This window comes from Elephas maximus, chromosome 10, assembly GCF_024166365.1.
Source record: "Elephas maximus indicus isolate mEleMax1 chromosome 10, mEleMax1 primary haplotype, whole genome shotgun sequence".
Classification (NCBI taxonomy): domain Eukaryota; kingdom Metazoa; phylum Chordata; class Mammalia; order Proboscidea; family Elephantidae; genus Elephas; species Elephas maximus.
Window position 1 is genome coordinate 34,581,337 of NC_064828.1, and position 18,596 is coordinate 34,599,932.

At 38.4% G+C, this 18,596-nt stretch overlaps 1 protein-coding gene across 1 annotated transcript in view; it reads left to right on the forward strand.

The window, feature by feature from the left end:
* Positions 1-2,247: 2,247 nt before the first annotated feature.
* RNF212B (ring finger protein 212B) overlaps positions 2,248-18,596 on the forward strand; it is a 28,367-nt gene continuing 12,018 nt past the window's right edge. Inside the window, exons 1-10 of the mRNA XM_049897965.1 lie at positions 2,248-2,304; positions 3,669-3,769; positions 5,620-5,672; positions 6,036-6,110; positions 11,794-11,909; positions 12,526-12,586; positions 13,356-13,384; positions 17,748-17,794; positions 18,028-18,070; positions 18,265-18,325. Of these exons, the coding sequence (XP_049753922.1) occupies positions 3,670-3,769; positions 5,620-5,672; positions 6,036-6,110; positions 11,794-11,909; positions 12,526-12,586; positions 13,356-13,384; positions 17,748-17,794; positions 18,028-18,070; positions 18,265-18,325 (585 nt within the window). The 5' untranslated portion in view covers positions 2,248-2,304; position 3,669. The remainder of the gene's footprint in view (positions 2,305-3,668; positions 3,770-5,619; positions 5,673-6,035; positions 6,111-11,793; positions 11,910-12,525; positions 12,587-13,355; positions 13,385-17,747; positions 17,795-18,027; positions 18,071-18,264; positions 18,326-18,596) is intronic.

The window sequence follows — 18,596 nt, forward strand, 5'->3', positions numbered from 1 at the left end:
ATTAGAGTGTAAAAAGCTCACTGACACGATTTCAGATTCCATGTCACGACTTACTTTTAACAAAACTTCTGCATCTTGAATTTTGTCTTATTTTTATCAAAGAAGAATATTCACAATTTTTGGAAGAAGCTATTAAAATACTATTCCCTTTTCCAGCTATATATATATATATATATATATATATATATATATATATATATATATATATATATATATATATTTCCTAAGACTGCCGTAACAAAATACCAAAGAATGGATGCCTTTAAAGAACAGAAATTTATTTTCTTACAGTTCCAAGGCTAGAAGTCTGAATTTAGGCCGTTGAAGAGCTATGCTTTCTCTCTTTCTTCTGTTGGCTCTAGGGGAAGATCCTTCCTGGCTTATAGATGAATTCTTACATGCTGTCTTTTCAGCTGTGTGACTCTCTATGTTTGCCCTTCTCTTTTACAAGATGCCACTCAGAAGGGATTAGGATTAGGACCTACTATACTCCGGTATGACTTTGTTGATTTAACTGATTCCAAACATCTATAAAGAAAAACCCTATTTCCCTAAACAAGGTCACATTCACAGGTATAGGGGTTAGGACTTCCATATATCTTTTTGGGGGACACAATTCAATCTCTGACAGTTCAGATCTTCTTTGTATACTTCAATCAAAATAACATGCTGCAACAGAGTGAATGTATAAGTGGCTATGTGAATTCACCTGTTTTCTATTAAACCAGATAGTAAAAAGATTACAAAAATGTAACACAATGTCACTCTCCTCACTAAATCGTTTTTGTTTTGGAAAATATAGTTGTGCTTTTTTAAAATACAAAAATAGGTTATTTATGTTAGTGTTTAATGGTTTATTATTGTTGTTTTCAAATGAATTAATAAAAAATATTTTTTTTAATTTCTCAGTTGTAATTGCTAATATAGTAAACCCAGGTAAGTCCCACACAAACAAAAGCTCTTTGGTAGACTTTAACACTTTTTAAAAATATAGAGGTGTATGAGACCAGAAAGTTTGAGAACCACTACTCTAGTGGATTCCTCAGGAAAAGTTCACGTTCAGGATTGTTTGTCAGTGGCCTGCACATCTGAACACCATATGAATAGACATCAAATCCTCAGACACCGTTTTCTGTCCTTCAGAATCTTGACAATGATATTTCATTGTTTCTAGCTGTGGAGAAATTTGATGCCAGTATGATTTTCTTTTCCTATAAGGAACTAGTAGTCTTTATCTGGATGCATGCCAAGGTTTTTCCCTTATTTTTAAAGTCCAGTAGTTTTACGAGAAAATGTCTTGGTTTTGACTGTTCTGGGTCAATTTTCTTGTACACATGGTATGCCCTTTCAGGGTATAGACCCAAGTCCTTTTTTTTTAATTTCAGGAAAAGTTTCTCAAAAGTTTGTTTCAAATATTTTTTTCTCATACATTACTTTGGCTTTTTTCTTTTGAGAGAATGAATATACATATATATATTAAAAAACACATGTAAAATATTTTTGCTTGTTTTCTATATCTCTTTCTTGAAACCTTTTCTTTGTATCTATTTTTTTAAAAACCTTTCTCCTTTCCAACCTCTATTTCCTTGTACTTTCTTCTCATTTCTTATTTCCGGAAAAAAAAAAGTTTCAAATTGTCTTAAGAGATCTGTTAGCTCTCATTTACTATCCAGTTGTGGTCTATCCATGTACTTTTTTAGCTTTCCTAATTTATGCTGTTCTTTCAAAGCATGGATTATTTTATTTCTTTAGTATATTTTAAAATACTGGCCACATTTTTCTAGTGTGTCCTCATTGTCTATTGAAATATTAAGTTAATTTTAATCTTTTTTGTTTCCACAGTGACACGGATGAGATTAGATTATATTCTTTGTTCACTCTAAATTTTTAATGAGGTGAGTTTTCTGGTGGCCAAGTGGTTAAGGGCTCCACTGCTAACCAAAAGGTTGGCAGTTCAAACCCACCAGCTGCTGCTTGAAAACCCGCCGGGACAGTTCTACTCTGTCCTACAGAGTCTCTAGGAGTGGGAATCGACTCCATGGCAACGGGTTTAGTTTTCATTAAGCAGCTCCCACGCCTCTAGAACATCGGGCCCCGCCCACACACCCCGCACACCGCGTGGGCCACGCCCCAAGTACCCAGCACGCCCCGCGGGCTCCGCCCGCACACCCAGCACGCCGCGCGGGCCCAACTTACGTCCTTCACACGCTGCTGTGGTTTACGCCCGGTCTCTGCTTCGCGTGAGTGCCAGGCCTGTTTATTTTCCCGCCTTTTCCACCTCTTCGTGAGAAGTAAAGCATTTTGGTGAGATCGAGGTTCTATGGGATCCCAGCAGCGAAGGGGTTAGGGAAGGGATCTAGAAAAAAAAACAGCTTCTGGAATATTCGAGGTTCTGCCGATTCCCCATCACGTCTTGAAAACAGTCGGGTTTTGCCCTCAGGGAATCGTCTTACTCTCCAACCCTGTTAACTGCCTATCGTATAAATTGTCCATCTGGCAGCCTATTTGATTAAAATTTTTGCTGCACTTAAACTAGCCAGGGCATATATAGTTGGTAAGAAAAAAAAAAATAAAAAATAATATATATATAGTTGGGCCTTTCACTAATTCCTTTAACACTTCCTAGTTAGTAGAAGTTAGTGTACCGTGAGTGACAAATAGATATCCCCTGGCACTGACTGCAATGCTTTTATGTTGAACTGCTTATTCAGTAAATTTTATCATGAGTTGGAAATCAAATTAATGAATATGATGTTCTTAATTAGCATATTCATTAGACATAGAAATTCATTAAACATATGAACTAATTACAGCTCAGTTCTGTATTTTTGATATGCCATTTTATTCGCTTAAACATCTCACGAAACCACATTTTCTTACTTCTGTGTTTAGCAGTTATATGAAATTGATATTGCCCAACACAAAGGCTTGCTTCGTGTGGCAGCAGGAATTTTACATGAGAATCAGACTTCAGTTCTAATTCCAGAGCTGCCGCCACCCAAAGGTGAACTCTGGACAAGTCATTTAATTTCAGTGAGCAACAGGTACATCTTTTGAAAAATTGTGGAATTGGACAAAAGATTAAATGATTTTTAAGGTCCCTCCAGATCTATGATTCTGAGTTTCTGCAGAGCAGAAGGGAAAATAAACAAACTGAGACCCCACTATCATTCACCATCTTTGTAGCTTCCCTTATATAAAATATGTCCCAACTGGCTAGTATGTGATACACTTTATCTGGTCCACCACTTCTCTTCACTGCATTATCACCATATCACAGGAAACCATTAGGAAAGAAATGGATGGCTCATTTAAAAAATTTTTTTCCTCATTACAAATTGGTACGTGAATTAATACAGAAAACTTGGAAGACAGAACTGTAAAGCAACACACACAAATTCCCATAATCCCACCACTCAAAAAGGATCACCACTGTCCCCCAATTACTTTTCCAAACATGCATTTAAAGAAAAAAAAAAGATATAGCATAGTCTTCAGCCTTCTTTTTTCACTTCAGAGATACGTGTACTTCCTTACAGCCAATTGAAATATCCACAAGGATATGCCCACATCCCAATAAGATACCAGAAGCTAAGCAAACACTGTTACATAGATTTGGGAACAGCTGTAATTATGTTATACTCCAGGTTATTCTTACTCTGTTCCAGAATGGATTGGTTTCACTGCAACCAATGTTTCCGAAAAGATGGAGCTCATTTCTTTGTCACCAGCTGTGGCCATATTTTCTGTAAAAAGTGTGTGACTCTGGGTAAGTAACTTAACTGTTTCAAGATTTGGGCAAGAATATTTTTAACCTAGAAATAATGATTTGCCATTTCTCTGTATGACTTAGGATAAAAAAAAATCATGTCGTAGGCCAATCGATAGTACTGTGGATAATGTAGGAAACTGTTGATTATGGAAATTGGAGGATTCCATTGATAAAGAATCATTTAGCAAATGGAATAAATATTACTTGAGTACCAAAAGGTACTAATCAGTATTTTGAAATCTGTGACAGGGAAAACCACAAGGGATCAGACCGATCAGGGAAAAGAGAAAGAGTAAGAATAATGAATAGGCATGAGGGGAAAGTTTGGCTGATATCAAGAGCCATTTCTAATGGGAAGTAGTCTAGCCTCTGAAATCAGTTTGATTAGAAATGATGATGATGATGATACTTTTGCAGTTTAGAAAGCATTTTCGCATGTACCAATTTTGTGTAATCCTCACCACAACCCGAGGAATTAATTCTTAGTGGAACCATTTTACAAAGGAGGAAGCTGGTTCAGAAAACATACGTAATTTGACCAAGTTCTCATAGCTATTAAATCTTAGAAATGGAACTTGTATTTCAGGGTTTGTTTTTATGCTAAAATACTTAGAAGGCAAGGAAATAACTTAAAAAAGGAACTTAGGGTAGGTTGCTTTGATCAGGGAAGACTTTGAGGTGCTGCTTCAGTAGGATTTTGGAGAGTAAACCAGAGTTTGCCAAGTGGCCAAGGCAGGGAAGAGCATTCTAGCTGAAGAGAACAGTATGTATAAAGGCATACCACATCATGAAACCATAGTGCAAGGAGGATGCATAGTCAGGACTCGTAAAACATAAAGAGTAATATAAGAAATGGTGAGAGATGAGGTTAGAGAGGCCGGAAGTGGCGAGATGATGGAAGGCTGTATATACCAGGCTAAAAAACCTAACATTTGTCCCTTAGGTGATGGAGGGCTTTGGGATTTTGTTTTCTTAAGTAGAAAAATGACTTGTGCTTGATAGCTCACTCTAGCAATAATGTGGAGGACTGACTGGGAAAACCTTTAGTTCCCAAGGAAAGAATAATCAGGTTAGGTAGCCTCTGGGGAAGCTTTTTCCTCTACCTGAATCTCATGATCCTCTTAAGTTATCTGCTAATGTAAAAAAGCATTTACTAAGGTAACAGCAGCTCACTTTGGAGTGGTTTGTCCCCGTGGAGCACATGTCCTGTGATGTTTTCTTCTGGCATGGCATTTATCTCAAGCAATAATCAGCACTACTACTGAAATTTCAGATTATGAGAAGAGATTAAGAATTTTCATTGGTACTTCTTTCAAATTGGGTTAATTGGAGAATGAAAGTAGGAGAGCTTCAAAGCAAGATCTAGGAATATTAACAAAGTGGGGACAAGATAGGAATAATTGGGAAGTTTGAGTACCCATTGTGTACCTGCTGTCAGGTAGATAAGATAGCAAAGAGTAATTTAAAGTTGAGATCATTAGTACTCTTTTACTCTTCCCAGTACTCTTGTAAATGTACTCCAGTACTCTGCAGGGGTGGGGGGAGGGAGGGGGTTGGTTAGAATTGTCCCTCACCAACAGAAGAAAATTGGGAATGTAAAAAAAGAGGGAGAGATGAGTAGAAGTAGAACATGAAAGCTTTATTTGCCTTCAACATACTAGTTTGGAAATAATTGATTTAGAGAACAGAGCTTAAGTTGATGTCCTTTTATATCCAGTGATATCCTAAATTCAGTAAGGGCTCTCTCCTCTTTCTCTTGCTGGCTTACTTGACTGTTACAGTATACTTTAGCAAAATCTGACCTCATGCTCATGAGAACCAAACATTTCCCTCTCTTTTTCCCCCAGAAAAATGTGCTGTTTGTGGAGCTGCTTGCAAGCATCTGGCTCTTTCTGATAATGTAAGTTTTTATCCCCCTGTCACAAACCATCTCAGCCCATTCCCGGCCTGTAAGAAGTATACTCAAAGTACAAATGATGAATAAGTAAGCACTGAGATTTTTTTATAAGAAAGGAAAGAAACAAAACTCACAGGTAGTAACTGTGAAAAGGGGGCAAGCAACAGATAGAATTATTATTTGTGGGCACCGTTACAGAAGCATGAGGTAGGGAGAGTTAGGGCAAGTAGTCTCCATCTCCTGGAGCAATGGAGAGCTCCCTCTTACTTAAGCACACAGTGAAACTCATACCAGGCACCATATTTGTTAGTATTTTATTTCCTTGTATAGTGGATATGCTCATTGTTTCTCTTACTCTCTTCATAGCTAAAACCTCAGGAGAAGATGTTCTTCAAAAGCCCTGTGGAGACAGCTTTGCAGTATTTTAGTCACATATCTCAGGTATAACAAAGAAAAGTGAAAAAAGCCTGATTCTCTAGGCAAATTCTAACCACATCTTATTCCTTTATGAAAGGTTCTCTTTAGATTGCATTTGTACACAGTGGAGAGAAATAGGCGACTTTGTTTGCTTTCTCCCCTGATGATACAAACCTCAACCAGTTAACTTTTTACTAACCCAGGATCTATGATAGGCTATAAAACTACCATGTGGCTGCCATTTTGCCTTGTACTCCTTAGTTCTGTTAAGTGATTTTTTTAAGAATAATGGAGGTTCTAGGGAGATTATCATCTTTCTGTGCAGCTAGATGTGTCTTCTAAAAATTGCTTTGAATTTATAGTCCTGACCCTGAAAATAATGAACTTGGTAGTTTAATTATCAACCTTTTGTTTATAGACAAGTTCATGAAGGGATTTCTTTGTCCTCATTCTCATTTTTCAGTTGCCTTTCTTAGTAATGCACATGTATTTAATTCCTCATTTAGTGTTCATAGGTGGTTGCCTGAATTTTCAAAAACATTTGTTTTTTCCTGATGCATCATTTATTGGCATACCATTGACTCGACCTTTGGCTTGGTCAGGAATAACAGGAAGGTAAAAGGTGGAGAGAAGGCAGGGCAGCCTTTTCAGAGAGTTCCCAAGTTGTAAAAACTTTGATTTTTCCCTTCCACTGTCTAGTTCTCCACTGAGATTATTTTATAGTCTCATGGGATCCCTATCTTGGCATGTTTCTTAAGATTTTATCAGTGTTCCCTTCTCCTTTACTCTCATTTCTCATTCTCATCAGAGTATTCCTTTCTTGAAACTGAAGATGGTCCTCAGTCATTTTTTGGTTGAAGATAGTAGGTTTAATTTTTGTCCAGTGTCTTATTCCTCAATCCTAACTTTGGAACAGAGGAAGGGGAATTAAGGCTGTGACTGCATCCTGCTTTTAGCTGCGTGGGTGAGCAATCATGTTTGAGAGACCATATATAACATTATGGAAAGATAAAATCCAGCTGAGACTCAAGGAGAAGTGTAAACAAGGTCACATGAACAAGAGAAAGAGAGCAGACCCTTGGTTAATAACTAAACCTAGGGTTAGTTAATGATCAGTAGAGAAATTATATGTAGTCTGAATCTTAACCTGCCTAATCATGGGACCAATTACACATGGTCAAATAGTCAAGATAAACTAAATGGAAAGGGTCAGTTAATCATCACTTTAGTGAAGGTGCAGTTTGTAAAGTCAGCAAAGTCAAAAATGTGTTTTCCTAATCTGCGAAGTTGAGTTATTGATCCAAGTAATATCTAGATTGCTTCATTCAGGCTTCTGCTCAAATTTTCCTTCCTGAGACCTTTCCTGATTCTCATATCTCAGATAATGGCCCCAACACTCTACTGCTTACTTTGCTGTATTTTTCATCATTGCTCTTATCTCTAATGTTATATTACATCTTGGTTTATTGTCTGGATCCTACACTTGAATGTAAGCACCATGAAGGCAGAGATTTGGTCAGTTTTGTTTATTGCTGTATCCCCAGCTATTCCAGTAGTTTTTAATATGTAGTTGACACTCAAAAAATTGTGGTTAAATAAAAGAATGGAATGCTGTTCTAAATGCCCATTTGTGTTTTAACCATCCTTCATTTCTGTAATGACCTCACAAGGGTATTTTTCTGCTGCACTCTGTGGCCAATAGTGATCACACTGTTCACTTTAAATCTTTTGCCCACCTCTAGATGATTTTTCTAAGTATTTTGGGGGATTGGAAAGCCCCATATGAATCTGTTAACTTTCTTCTATTCCTAGATCGTAAACTGCACCCTTATCCACAACTAGTCATCTTTCAAATACATGTCAGTAATTGCTCCTTCTTTGGTAAAGCCATCCTTGGTTCCTGTAGGCAGATTTGTGCTCTTTTGTACACTTAGCCCACCTTACTCTTAACTCTGCAAAAATATTTATATCTGCAAAAATGTTATATTTGAATTTATTTGTTCATATGTCTCTCTCACTAAACTGTGAGTTTTTCAGAGGCAGGTATCATCTTTGTGTTGTCCAATGCCTAAATAGGTACTTGGCACAAAATAGGTGCATTAGAAATATTTGTTAAATGAATGAATCGATTAAGGCTGGTTAAAAGGGAAGGTAAAAATTTTGGATTTTCTTTTAAGTGCAATGAAAAAGCATTGAAGAGTTTTAAGCAAGGAAACGACATTATCTGATAAACAGTTTTGACAGAGCACCCTGGCTGCTGAGTGGAGAATGGACCATACAGAGGTTAAGAACTAGAAGCAAAGGGACCAAATAGGAGGCTACAACAGAAGTCTAAGCAAGCTATGAAGACTGCTTGGGCAAAACTAGTAGCAATTGAAATGGAGGAGGACGGTTAAATCTGAGAGATATTTTCAAGGGAGATCAGGTAGAACTTGTTGACTTTGATGTGGAAGATGAGAAAAAGAGAAATCAGGGTGCCTGGGTTTTTTTCCTGAAATGCTGAGTGGGATGATCGTACCCTTTATCAGGTCTGTGAAGACTATTTGGGAGGAAAATCATTTTGGACATAAGAGGTTTTAGATGGAGTCCCTGGATAGTGAAAATGGTTGACATGCTTGGCTGCTGTCTTAGTTATCCAGAGTTGCTATAACAGAAATACCGCAAGTGGGTGAACTTTACCAAACACAAATATAGTTTCTCACAGTTCGTGAGGCAAGAAGTCTGAATTCAGAGCACTGGTTCTAGGAAAAGGCTTTCTCTTTTTCTGTCGACTCTGGAGGAACGTCCTTGTCTCAGGATTGTGAGTTTCTGCTCCTGGGCAATCTCCATGTGGTTTGGCATGTGCCTTCCCTCGTCTCTCCTCTGCTCACTTGTTTAATCTCTTTTATATCTCAAAAGAGATCGACTCAAGATAACCCTGCCTCATTAACATAGCAAAGACAACCCAAAAATCACCCATTGAAAATCCTGTGGAGCACTGTTCTACTCTGGTACACACATGGGATTGCCATGGGTTGGAATTGACTCAGTGGCGCCTGGTTTAGTACTCTTAATTCCTTTTGATAAGGAAGCATTTTCAGGGTTCTTTCTTGCTCAAATCTATTCTTCCTGATCCACCAAAATAATCTATTTCAGTTAAAAATCCGAGTATATAACTGCCTCATCAAAACGCTTTGGTGGCCTTCTATCACCTAAGTTCCAGACTCCTCAGAATGACACCTAGTTCCCTTAATGAATGGTTCCTCATAACCTCTCGAATCTCAGCTACAACTCTCACTCCACATCTCATATACCAATGTATATTGAGATTATTTATTATATAATCTGTAAGGTAGAAAACCTGGTGGTGTGGTGGTTAAGAGCTACATCTGCTGACCAAAAGGTCAGCAGTTCAGATTCACCTGGTGCTCCTTGGAAACTCTATGGGGCAGCTCTACTCTGCCCTGTAGGGTCACTGTGAGTTGGAATCGACTGGGTTTTTTTTTTTTTTTTACATCTGTAAGGTAGATGTAGTTGTCGCCAGTTCTTGTACATACCGTATAGTTTCATATCTCACTCCCTGGAATTCCTGATTTACCACCCTTCAAAGATTGAATTAGTAATTATCTTTGGAGCCCTGGTGGCACAGTGGTTAAGAGCTCGGCTGGCTGCTAACCACAAAAAGGTCGGCAGTTCACATCCACCGGGCGGTCCTTGGAAACCGTATGGGGCAGTTATACTCTGTCCTATAGGGTTGCTAAATTGTCATTTCTATTCTTTGTACATACTTTTTATGTTGTACATATCACGTTGTGCTTGTTTATTGTTTCACGTCTGTATCTTTTACTATACTATGTACTACTAGAGGGCAAGAACCTATTCTACTCATCTCAGCATTTTCAGTTCTTGTGCCTGGCATTAAGTTTCCAGTGAAGGGTTGTTGAATAAAAAGATAATTTTTCCTACCCTTTTCCAAAAACAAAAACAAAGAAAAAAAAGATCAATGACCAATAGTTTTTAAAACTTTTTGTCATACATAATTTCAAACAAATATTTAAAAGTAGTGAGGCTAGTATAATGACTCTCCCTGTATCCATCACCCAGCTTGAACAGTTATCAATTCATGGCCAATTTTCCTTCATGTGTATCTCCTGCCACTCCACCCAGATTATTTTGAAGGCAATGCCAGATATATCATTTTGATCTATAAACATTTTGGTGTGTATGTCTAAAAGGTAGGGACTCTTTTATTAAATATAACTACAATGGCATGTTAACATAAGAATAATTTCTAAGTATTATCAATCAGTCAGTGTTCACATTTTCCCATGTTTTTTTTTTTAATTTGAATTAGGATTCAAATAAGGAGTATATATTTCAGTTGGTTGTTATGTCTCTTAAGTCTCTTTTAAACTACATTTTTCTCATTTCTTTTTTTTTAATTTTTATTATTGTTGAATGAAATGGTCTTTTGTCCTGTAGAATTGTTCAGTGCCAATTTTGTTCATTGTATGCCCTTGAAGTCATTTAATATGCTCCTCTGCCCTCTGTATTTCCTTTAATAGGTAGATTTAGGCTTCATCAGAATCATTTGTGGTGTTGTGGCAAGATTATATCAGTGTTTTGTTTCGTCAATAGGTAATGGTCTTCTGTTTCTCATTTTGTATGATGGTAGACAATTTCATAGATCCGTTATTATTAATCCATTAGGAGTTGCAAAATGGTGATATTCTAATTCTCTCATTCCTTCCTCATCTTTTAGCTGGAGTACTTCTATGAAGAGAAATTTCTTTTCATCATCTATATGGTTATCCTGTGATATAGCTAAAAAATAATAAGCCCTTTAGATACTGTGAAATGAGGGAATCAGTTTCACAAAAGATAAAGTCTTATCTTTGTAAAACTAGTTTAGTTTGGCTTTGAGTATAAAGGAAAGAGGCTAGAAACTGTGTAAACTCTTAAGTATAATTCTGTGGTAAGATGGCAGAAGCAAATTGAAAATTAGATGAAAACAAAAAGTTTATGAGCTGAGTACCAAGATCTAGGGAAGCACCCTAGATGCAAAGTTTATAGTCTGAGTAGGGAGGAAGCAAATGAGACATAAATACTGCTGTGTACTCAAAAGCGGCGCCTGACAAAGCTAAAACACTCTCTAAATATTAACTTTTGACCATTTCAGTTGTGGTGTGACAGGCACATCATTATATCAGATGGTAAAATGAGGCAAAAGATAAAATTATTTGTCCATATCCAGAAATAAAACTCGGGAATAGGTAACCCCCTTCCGCGCCTCTTCACCTTTTACTGTGGCAGCATAAACAAGTGACTCTGGGTGTGAGTTTTCTGAGGAAATTAGTTACATGTGCTGTGTCACAGCTAGAAATACAGTGGCTGAGTCCAAACTAATAGTAGACAAGTTAGATCAGAACTAGTTCTGAGCATGAAGACAAGTTTTTTTGGGTCTCACTCTTCTGGCTCAGAATGAAAGATTATATTTTTAAAGGGCCATTTTGTGTCAGAACAATTCTTATTAACATATTAGAAAGCCAGTGTCTTGCAAATGACCAGCCTCGGTTTCCCCTAGTGCTGAACCCTCCAGTTGTGGGGAGTCCTGAATTAGAAAAAAATGAGGCAGTAAAGTATGAATTAATGGATTTTCCTTTGTTGCCAGAGCTGAGGGGAAAGAAGTTACGTGGTTGTACGTCAAAGGCCTGTTTTTCCCTAGTAGGTGTGGCGTTTCCAGAAGAAACAAACAGATCTCCTCATCGCCTTTTATAAGCATAGAGTTTCAAAGTTAGAAGCAGACATACAGGAGGCCCAGCAAACAGTGGCCAGCCAGGACAAGTAAGTGACAAATCCCCAGATAGCATTTTTCTTTCAGAGAAGCTATAAGCCTTATTTCATGAAAATGGCTTCATGTGTGTTTGTGTTGGGACAATCAGGAAAAGACTTTTTGGTCCCTTCAACCTCCAGTTATTTTTCACTTTCTTCCCTCAGGGGCCCTCCTCACTTTATAGCTTTCATTATCTACTTCACCTGTCAAAACTGTTTCTTCAAAGAAATCAGATAGAGCTTATTCACACTTATAAAAATGAGAGATAACATTTAAAATGGTAGCTCTAAAAAAGGAGGTATTTTGGAAGTTTTAAGCTGAAAGATGGGAATCCTTGATGGAAACTTTCAGGCATCGGCAGGCTGGGGTATGTGTGGAGAGGAAGTGGAATGCCATGCAAGCTCCCTTGAAATCATACTATGTGACTGCTTATTTTGTTTTCCTGATTGTTTTCACCATCAAAATCCTACCACTGTATCCTTGAATCACCAGATCTCTGGTAGAAATAACCTTGTGTAGGGGCACAAATCTCTCAGTAAGCATCACTAAATGTTGATGATAATGGTACAAATTAGTTTTTTAATCCCACTGACCTCCTGGAGCTGATTGTTTCCATCTTTTGCCTAGAGAACTGTCAGTCTTAAGGAAGGAGAATAGAGAACTGAAGAAGTTTCTAGCCATCCTAAAGGTGAATGAAATAGATTTTCCTTTACTATTATTTTCTCTCCTACTTTTCCTATCTGGAGAACTAGATGTACATCACCTGTCCTTTCTAATTGGTTGATGCCTGTGCCCTACTAATTGTATTAAACGTTTCCCAACCATTTTCACATTGTGGCACATATAGAGACTGATACTGTTTGTACAGCAAACACACTGTGGCAAACGGAGAAGTCACAGAAGACCTTGGAGTGCCGAAAGGGTCAATACCTTAGCATACTTGTAACCCTTTCTTGAACATTGTGAGTCACGGCACACCAGTTGAGAAGCTCTCTTAGAGACATCTGCTGCAATTTAAAATTTCTCTTCAAGAACCGCAGAATAGCTCAGGACCTTACCTCTCCCTCACTCTCTCTTTCCTAGGGATTTCCTGTCTTCCTAAGAATGTTTTGTGTATTTGTATTATTTCCCTATTAGTCCCATTCCTGTAACTATTCTATGTTGTAATCCTGTCCTCTTCCATCCTCCTCAGTTCTCACCAGAGACTCTCCATATTTCTCCACATATGACAGCCCACAGGGATTCCCACTGTTAGTTTTTATGAAGAGGAAGTAAAATTTTATTCCCCCGCAGCTGATAATTTCCTGAGGAAACACTGCTGCTGTTTTTTCTGTAATTGGAAATCATAATAACCACAACAAGGGAGCATTGCAATTATCTACCAAGTAAGGCACTGAGATCCAGTGATAAGGACCCTTGATCCGCAGCTTCCTTCATTGCCATTCTCTCACCTACAGGAATCTCCAAGTCGTTACCAAGGAAGCAGGTCAGTTTTATCGGGTCCCATACTAACAAAATTTCTGTTCTTTTTTGACTGCTGCTTGTAACTCCTGTGTGGGCTCTGAGATGGGAAAAGTGGCTGATGAATTTATCTGTCATTTCGCTGAGAAAGAGTTAGCCACTAAAAACTGCTGAAGTGAAATCTTGACTGTAATGTTCATCCTTACGAAATCCTATTCATCCTTCAGAATTCAACTCACATGTCATTCCCTCTGTGAAGACTTCACTAGGCAGAGTTAGATGTTCTGTGAGAGTCCCTGGGTGGCGCAGATGGTTAAGTGCTCAGCTACTAATCAAAGATTGGCAGTTCAGACCCACCCAGAAATTTCTTAGAAGAAAGTCCTGGCCATCTGCTTCCAAAAGGTCACAGTCTTGAAAACCCTGTGGAGTTCTACCTTGCACACATGGCGTCACTACAAGTCACAATGAACTTGGCAACAGCTGGTTTTGGTTTAAGTATTCCACTCATGCATTCAATAAATATCAAGTCCCTGCTGTTTATCAGTCTCCATATTAAGTGCTGGGTGTACATCGCCTGTCCTTTCTAATTGATTGATGCCTGTACCCTGTTGTTGTTTTTGCCAGGTGCCATTGAATCCATTCCAACTCATAGTGACTCTGTGTACAACAGAATGAAACACTGCTGGGTTCTGTCCCATCCTAACAGTTGTTGCTGTGTTTGAGTCGATTGTTGCAGCCATTGTGGCACTCCGTCTTGTTGAGGGTCTTCCTCTTTTTCCCTGATCCTCTACTTTACCAAGCATGATGTCCTTCTCAGGGACTGGTCCCTCCTGATAACATGTCAAAAGTATGTGAGACAAAGTGTCACCATCCTTGCTTCCAAGGAGCGTTCAAGCTGTACTTTTCCAAGACATTTGTTTGTTCTTCTGTCAGTCCATGGTACATTCAGTATTCTTCGCCAGCACTGCAATTCAAATACATCAGTTCTTCTCCAATCTTTCTTATTCATTGTCCAGCTTTCCCATGCAGTGAGGTGATTGAAAATACCATGGCTTGGGTCAGGTGCACCTTAGTCCTCAGGTGACATCTTTGGTTTTTAACATTTTAAAGTGGTCTTTTGCGTTAGATTTTGCCCAGTGCAGTGTGTTGTTTGATCTCTTGACTGCTGCTTCCATGGGCACTAATTGTGGATCCAAGTAAAATGAAGTCCTTGACAACTTCAGTCTTTTCTCCATGTATTAAGACTTTGCTTATTTGTCCAGTTGGGAGGATTTTTATTTTCTTTCTATTAAGGTGTAATCCGTACAGAAGGCTGTAGTCTTTGATCTTCATCAGTAAGGGCTTCAAGTCCTCTTCACTTTCAGCAAGCAGGGTTGTGTCATCTGTATATCACAGGTTAAGTCTTCCTGCAATACTGATGCCACATTCTTCTTCATATAGTCCAACTTCTTGGATTATTTTCTCAGCATACAGATTGAATAAGTATAGTGAAAGGATACAACCCTGATGCACACCTTTCCGATTTTAAACGATGCAATATCTCTTGTTCTGTTTGAATGACAGCCTCTTGGACTATGTACAGGTTCCTCGTGAGCACAGTTAAATTCCCATTCTTTGCGATGTTATCCATAATTTGTTATGATCCACACAGTCGAATGCCTTTGTATAGTCAATAAAACACAGGTAAACATCTTACTGGTATTCTCTGCTTTCAGCCAAGATCCATCTGACATCAGGAATGATACCCCTTGTTCCACATCCTCTTCTCAATCTGGCTTGAATTTCTGGCAATTCCCTGTCAATGTACTGCTGCAACTGCTTTTGAATTATTTTCAGCATAATTTTACTTGCCTGTGATATAAATGATATTGTTCGATAATTTCTGCTTTTGTTTGGAATAGGCACGTATATGGATCTCTTCCAGTCAGTTGATCAAGTAGCTGTCTTCCAAGCTTGTTGGCATAGACGAGTGGGTGCTTCCAGTGCTGCGCCTGTTTGTTGAAACATCTTGGTTGGTATTTGGTCAATTCCTGGAGCCCTTGTTTTTCACCAATGCCTTCAGTGCAGGTTGGACGACTTCTTTCAATATCATATGCTTGATCATATGCTACTTCCTGAAATGGCTGAATGTCGAACAGTTCTTTTCGGTATAGTGATTCTGTGTATTTCTTCCATCTTCTTTTGATGCCTTCTGCGTCATTTGATATTTTCCCTGTAGAATCCTTCAGTATTGCAGCTCGAGGCTTGAATTTTTTCTTCAGCTCTTTCTGTTTGAGAAATACCAAGCTTGTCCTTCTCTTTTGGTTTTCTAGCCCCAGGCGTTTGCACATTTCATTATAATACTTTGTTTTCTGGAGCCGTCCTTTGAAATCTCTTGTTCAGCTCTTTTACTTCATCATTTCTTCTGTTTGCTTTAGCTACTGTATGTTCAAGAGCAAGTTTCAGAGTCTTCTGACATCCGTTTTGGTCTTTCTTGCCTGTCTTCTTAATGACCTCTTGCATGATGTCCTTGATGTCCTACCACAACACATCTTTGGCCAGTAGTGTTTAGTGCATCAAATCTATTCTTAAGATGGTCTCAAAATTCAGGTGGGATATGCTCACAGTTTGACTTTGGCTTTTGTGGACTTCTTCTAATTTTCTTCAGCTTCAGCTTGTACTTGCATATGAGCAATTGATGGTCTGTTCCACAGTCAGCCCTTGTTCTGACAGATGATACTGAGCTTTTCCATCATCTCTTCCCACAGATATAGTCAATCTGACTCCTGTGTATTCCATGCAGTAAGGTCCACATGTATAGTCACCATTTATGTTGTTGAAAAAAGGTATTTCCAACGAATAAGTCATTGGTTTGCAAAATTCTATCATGCTATTTCCCGTGTCATTTCCACCACCAAGGCCATATTTTCCAACTTCTGTTCCTTCTTCTTTGTTTCAGACTTTTGCATTCCAGCCACCAGTAATTATCAATACATCTTGATTGCATGTTTGATCAATTTTAGACTGCAGAAGTTGGTAAAAAATCTTCAGTTTCGTCATCTTTGGCATTAGTGGTTGGTGCATAAATTTGAATAATAGTCATATTAACTGGTCTTTCTTGTAGGTGTGTGGATATTATCCTGTTACTGACAATGTTGTATTTCAGGATAGATCTTGAAGAGTTCTTTTTGACAATGAATGCAATGCTGTTTCTCTTCAATTTGTCATTCCCAGCATAGTAGACCATATGATTGTCTGATTCACAATGGCCAAAACCAGTCCATTTCAGCTCACTTATATCAGTCTTCAAGCGTTCCATTTCATTATTGACTACTTTGAATTTCCCTTAGTTCGTACTTTGTACCTTCCATGTGCCAATTATTAATGGATGTTTGCAGCTGTTTCTTCTTTTTGAGTCATGGCACACCAGGTAGTGAAAGTCTGGAAGGCATTACTCCATCCATGTCATTAAGTTCAACTCTACTTTGAGAAGGCAGCTCTTCCCCAGTAGTATTTTGAGTATTGTCCAACCTGAGGGGCTCATCTTCCGACAGCATATCAGACAATGTTCCATTGCTATTCATTAAGGTTTTCACTGGCCAATTTTTTCAAAGTAGATCACCAGGTCCTTCTTCCCAGTCTGTCTTAGTCTAGAAGCTCTGCTGAAACCTGTCTACCATGCTTTTATTTGAAATACCAGTGACAGCTTTCAGTATCACAGCAACACACAAACCACCACAGTATGACGAACCGACAGACAAGTGGCGGGCCTGTGCCCTACCAGTTGTTAAATATTTTTAATATCAGCCCTGCATTGGTGAATAAAGAGAGACATGGCCCTTGCCCTCACAAAAGTTACAGTAGTGTTCTTTTATACTTTTTTACCCATGATACACCTATTATAGCCCTTAAACATTACACTGATTTTTTTTTTTTTTGGTCTTCCATAGTATAGCCTTGTGCCTCTCAAAGATAGGAACCTTATTCTATTTACCTTCCTAATGTCAGGATCCAGAACACGGTGGGCACTAAATAACTGATAAAGAGGATAGAGGGAGTGAGGGAATGGTGGGTTTATGAATGGATGGACAAATGGATAGTTATGTGAGGTTGAAAGTAATTGATAAGGCACCAAGAGAGGGAAGAAAGGAGTATTTCAGATCTACTTCTATATGGTCAGTAGAGAAGTGTAGAAGGCTTCACTCCAACAGTTGGAAGAGTACAGGTGTCTCATAAGGAAACTTTGCTTCCATATTTTTGAGGTAACACCTGTAATATCTGAAAGTAAGCACTTTGTGCTCAGAGAAGAACTTTTATTTTTATAAACAATGATCTGATTGATCCTCTGAGGTGGCAATTAACTTCTGCTTAGCAAGATAAGAACTGCCTTTTTTTTTTTTTTCTTGCAGGTCAACCACACCTCGACCAGTGGGCATCACCTCCCCATCACAGTCAGGTAGGGAACTTTTTTTTTGCCCAGATATCTGTGTGAGATGAATAATATCCTTTCCCCATTTGAAAGATTGTTTCTTCTTAGAGACCATAATGTGATTTTCCTAATCTTATGTGTGATACAAAAACATCATACAACCAGATAGCTACTTGCAAAGGCAGGCCAACAGATTGGCCAGGCAAGGGAGGGTGTGCCATTGATGGCAACTTTTCATTCTGCCATTTATTCTCTTTCAGTTACTCCACGACCCAGTTCTCAGCATAGTAGCCAAGTGGTCAGGTGAGTATTAAGCCTGCACAGCAACATTAAAACCATTGGCACAGTTGGTAAATGAAAGGAATACCGGTGGCATGGCTTCTGGCATCACAGACTACATGTGGCTGAGATTGGTACTGAGGAAACTTTGTGTCTCTGTAGAAGTTTAACACCAGTTTTTTGTTTGTTTGTTTGTTTTTGTTTTTCTCCTTATACAGTCGGTCCTCTTCAGTGGAGTCTACCCCTTATAGAGTGGCTGGCTTTGGTAGCTTGGGACAAGTAAGTAATACTCACCTTATATTTCCAGATTGAGGTTTCTAATGCTGAAGGAAAGTGAAGGTTTAAGTCAAGAATCTTAAAGGTAAATTGGTTTTGGCATAAGTTATCTGATACCATTGCTTGGACCCTATTTTCTTTTAGCAATGGAGATATGATGTTAGAAGCTGACACAGAGACTAAGTATAGGAGTAAAAGCAGTGGGAATGTTCAAGGACTGAATTAATGGTGTCCATCATCCGCTATGAGTCAGAATCGACTCGATGGCAGTGGG